This window comes from Leptonychotes weddellii, unplaced genomic scaffold, assembly GCF_054177405.1.
Source record: "Leptonychotes weddellii isolate Sample4059 unplaced genomic scaffold, ASM5417740v2 HiC_scaffold_19115, whole genome shotgun sequence".
Taxonomy (NCBI): Eukaryota; Metazoa; Chordata; class Mammalia; order Carnivora; family Phocidae; genus Leptonychotes; species Leptonychotes weddellii.
Genome location: NW_027776516.1, coordinates 1 through 3663, shown reverse-complemented (window position 1 = coordinate 3663; position 3663 = coordinate 1). Strand labels below are relative to the sequence as shown.

Here is a 3663-nt window from a genome sequence, read left to right as displayed (position 1 = left end):
GGGCAGCTAAGGCTGAGCTGCTTCTGGGATGGGGGTGGGGGGTGGGGGCTGCAGGCTGGACTCCCAGGGCCACGGGCAGCCCAGAAAAGCTGCCTGGCAGAGGAAAACCAGAATCCTCCCTAGAACAAATCACATCACCCCCGGCCACGAGATCTTCTAAATTAAACTACCTTTCCTATTAAGATGTCCAGCTAACAGTGAAGAATGACAAGACACGCAGACAGCAAGGGCCCCCGGAAGAGGCCCCATGCCAAGTGGCAGAGCCCGCGCCCCGTGCGCTCACCCACCTGTGTGGAGCTGGAGTCTGTCCGAGTCCTGGCTGGGACGCGAGGAGCAGTGGATGGACGCGGCCGCCACTGAGGGCAGGCACCTGACCTGCAAGCCCAAGAAAAAGGCCTCCGTGCAGTTCCTCAGGGCTTCCAGTAGAGCGCCGCCCGCCGGCCCCTCACTCAGGTCTGGGGGCGGGGCAGCGCATCAGCTGCGTGGCCCCCACTGGCCTGCGCCCAGCGCCCCCACCCAGCGCCCCCGGCCACGCCAGCCACTGTGCCAACGAGGCTGACGCGGACCTGCCTTTGCAGAGTCGGGCACACAGACATTTTTAAAAGAACAAAGGAGAAAAATGGAGGACAGGCCAACGCCCAGATGAAAGATGCAGGTGACACAAGTCTGGGGGGCGGGGAGCTCCGGGAGGGGTGGCGGGGCCTCATCAGGCGCCACAGTCCCTGAGGCTGGCAGGGCGGCCGGGGCAGAGGGGCCCCTCCCTCGGGTTAGTGCTGCCAAGAGCCAGCCTGGCAGGAGCAGAGTGGGACACAGGGAGGGTGCAGACGAGGCCGGGGGGCGGGTGAGGTGCCCCTGGGGGGAGCCACAACCGGGCTGTGTTTTAGGACGACAGAGGGGCACAGACCGAGGGTGGCAGCCAGGAGGGCCTGGGACGGGCTGGTTGGAAATGCAGAGCCCCAGGCCACCTCAGAACCGAAGCCACATGTTAACGAGGCACCCGTGGTCGGCTCACGAGAGCTTGGGAAGCCCTGGGGAGCCGCTAGCGGGGGACACGGAGCAAAGTGCATGGTTTAGGGGCTGGGTGGAGGCAGCGTCTCTAGGCAGAGAGGGCGGACTGGCCGCGGGGTGATGGAAAACGAGGGCTGCCTGCAGGGGACTCACAGGTTCTCCCCCCAGCTCCAGCCGGCTCCTCCTCTGCAAAGCCACACCTGCCCCACGTCCCCTCTCTGCCGGGCCAGGACCCCCGCCCTCAGCGCACAGACTGCCCAGTGGCCGCTCCCCCCGCCAGCACCCGGCGTCAAACAGGCCAGCAGCGCTCACGTCCCACCCCCACGCATCACCAGCTCCGGGTGACGGGGGTCGAGTGACCTCTCCCGGCCTGTTTCCGCGCCTGTGACATGGGCTGGTCCTAATCTCAGCCCCCACGGGGGGACCCGGTCTCTGGAAGGCACCCAGCACAGGGCCTGGGACGGCACACCTGGGCGAGGCCACACCCATGAGCCACGGACCGTGACACGACCACAGAGGGCCCCACGGCCCAGGGCTTTCTGACAGCTGTCTGAGCTGGGGGGGGGCGGGGGAGGTGGAGCATCTGAGCCGAGGGGGGCTCCCTGCCCCCACCCCCACGCCCAACCCCACCAGTGCTGTCCCCGTTCCTGTCAGGGCCTGCCTGGGGCCTGGGCAGGCACAGCCTCCCTGCCTCGTACCTAGATTTAGAGTCAGGTTCCCTGCAGGGCCCTGCCGGCTCCAGGACGCGCCCCCACCCGCGGGCCCCCCGGCCTGGTACCTATGGGCTGCAGGTAGATGTGCTTGCGGGCAGGGCTCTGCCTCCGGGACGGCAGGGAGGCGTGGAAGGTCTGGAAGTCCTCGGGGGCCTCGGGACGGCTGAGGAGCCAGTCGAAGGCCGTGCGGATGAGCAGCGTGCAGAAGAGGGTCCTCCGGGGGTTGTAGGCCTCGGCCAGGAAAAGCCTCTCGGCAGGGGTGAAGGAGGACACATAGCGCTCCCGCAGGGCGGGGTCGGTGGAGACCAGTGCCTCCTTCAGGGCCCGCGGGCCGAAGCAGAACTCCTGGGCCGGCCTGCACTGCAGCATGGCGGGCCTGGCCTCTCCGGGGAGCCCCTGTTGTTGCCCATGAACACCCCCTCCCCCGGGGACAGCCACCGGCTCTTCTGGAACCTTCCTGCAGGCCGATGGGAACAGTGGAAGTCTCCCCTCCGAAGGACGCCCGGCGTGGGGGGTCCTCAGCAACAGCAAGGGGTGGCAGGGACACGTCCCAGCGTGGCAGCACCCTGGGGAGGGGGGACGGGCACCACTGAGCACACAGGGCCTGATCGCTCAGGCGGGCGGTGGACACGGCCCCCCACCCAGCCAGGGGCAGAAGGACGGCATCTGCTCCAGCCGCCCAGCCCCCCACGGCGGGGAGCCTGGAGCCCCGGCGCCCACTCCCCCACCCCACCCGCCCTCCGATGGGGGGCGCCCAGGGAAGGGCCCCCCAAGAAGGAAACCAGCTCTGTCCCTTTGTGCACCCCGTGGCCTGGGGCCCCACAGCACCTCCTTGTCCCAACCACAGGCCTTCCTGGCCGGTCCCCGTGTGCCCGAGGACGGAAGCCTGCTCCCCGAGTCACCCGGCCAGCCGGGAGCCCGCACAGCGCCGGGCCCAGAGGCTTCCCGCACACGCGAGGCGCGGGCACACGTGCCAACCACGGAAAGCTATAAATAGGGCGATGTGGCCGAGCAACAAAGAGCGCTTTAAGGGCTGGAACAGACCGGGCGGGGAGAGGAGACGCTGGGGAGGACAGATGGGCCGGGAGAACGGGACAAAGTCGGTTCGCAGATCGGAGTCTTCCGAGTCGGAGCGCGGACTGGCACGTCCGTGCTCATCACAGACAACGCCCCCTCCCCGCCACACACACCCTGAAACACTACCACGCTCCCGGTGGACGACGGGCTCCGTCTCCATGGGCAGGGGGAGCCTCGCCGAGCAGGGGGAGGTGACGAGGGAGGAAGCCAGAGAAAGACGCACGAATAACAGAGCAGAGCACAAGGGGCATCAGGACGCGGCGGAGAGCGGCACTTGGCCGACGCTTAATTTAGAAAGTCAGGCCAGTGATGCAAAACCCCGAAACAGGAACGGGCCTTGTTTTTGTGGGAAGAATGGAGAAATGAGCCCACACCCCCTTTGGCTAACCCCGACTTAAAACGTTCGTCTGGAAAACCAATCTCTAGGTACACACACATATGCACGTGTGGGCACAGGCGTCTATGTAAACACACGCAAATATACACACGTATACACCAAGACGCCCTCTAGATTTCCCAGGTTTCCCTCATTATGGACGTGTAGATACCCTGACCTATGTTCCGGAGTTACTGTTGGGGGGCGGGGGCCGGCCAGGACGGAGTGCCCACTGAGGGCCCGTCACAGACAGCAGCACATGTATGTTTTATAGACATGAGGCCTGATTCCACGCACAAACTTACATGCTTTTGATTTCGCATATGATAAGCATTTTCCCAAGTCCTTAGACATTCTATTAAAAAACGCCATTTTAGGGGGCACCTGGCTGGCTCAGTTGGTTAAGCATCCAACTCTTGATCTCAGGGTGGTGAGTTTGAGCCCCACATTGGGCTCCATGCTGGGCATGGAGCCTACTTAAAAAAAAAA

General features: G+C 65.1%; 1 protein-coding gene across 1 annotated transcript; it reads right to left on the bottom strand.

The window, feature by feature from the left end:
* Nucleotides 1-223: 223 nt before the first annotated feature.
* LOC145718653 (archaemetzincin-1-like) lies at nucleotides 224-2284 on the bottom strand. Its single transcript, XM_081810156.1, has 2 exons — nucleotides 1787-2284; nucleotides 224-455 (listed from the first exon to the last, which is right to left on the bottom strand). The coding sequence occupies exons 1-2, from the start codon at nucleotides 2088-2090 to the stop codon at nucleotides 280-282; spliced, it is 480 nt and encodes a 159-aa protein (XP_081666282.1). The 5' UTR covers nucleotides 2091-2284; the 3' UTR covers nucleotides 224-279.
* Between the last annotated feature and the right edge of the window lie 1379 nt (nucleotides 2285-3663).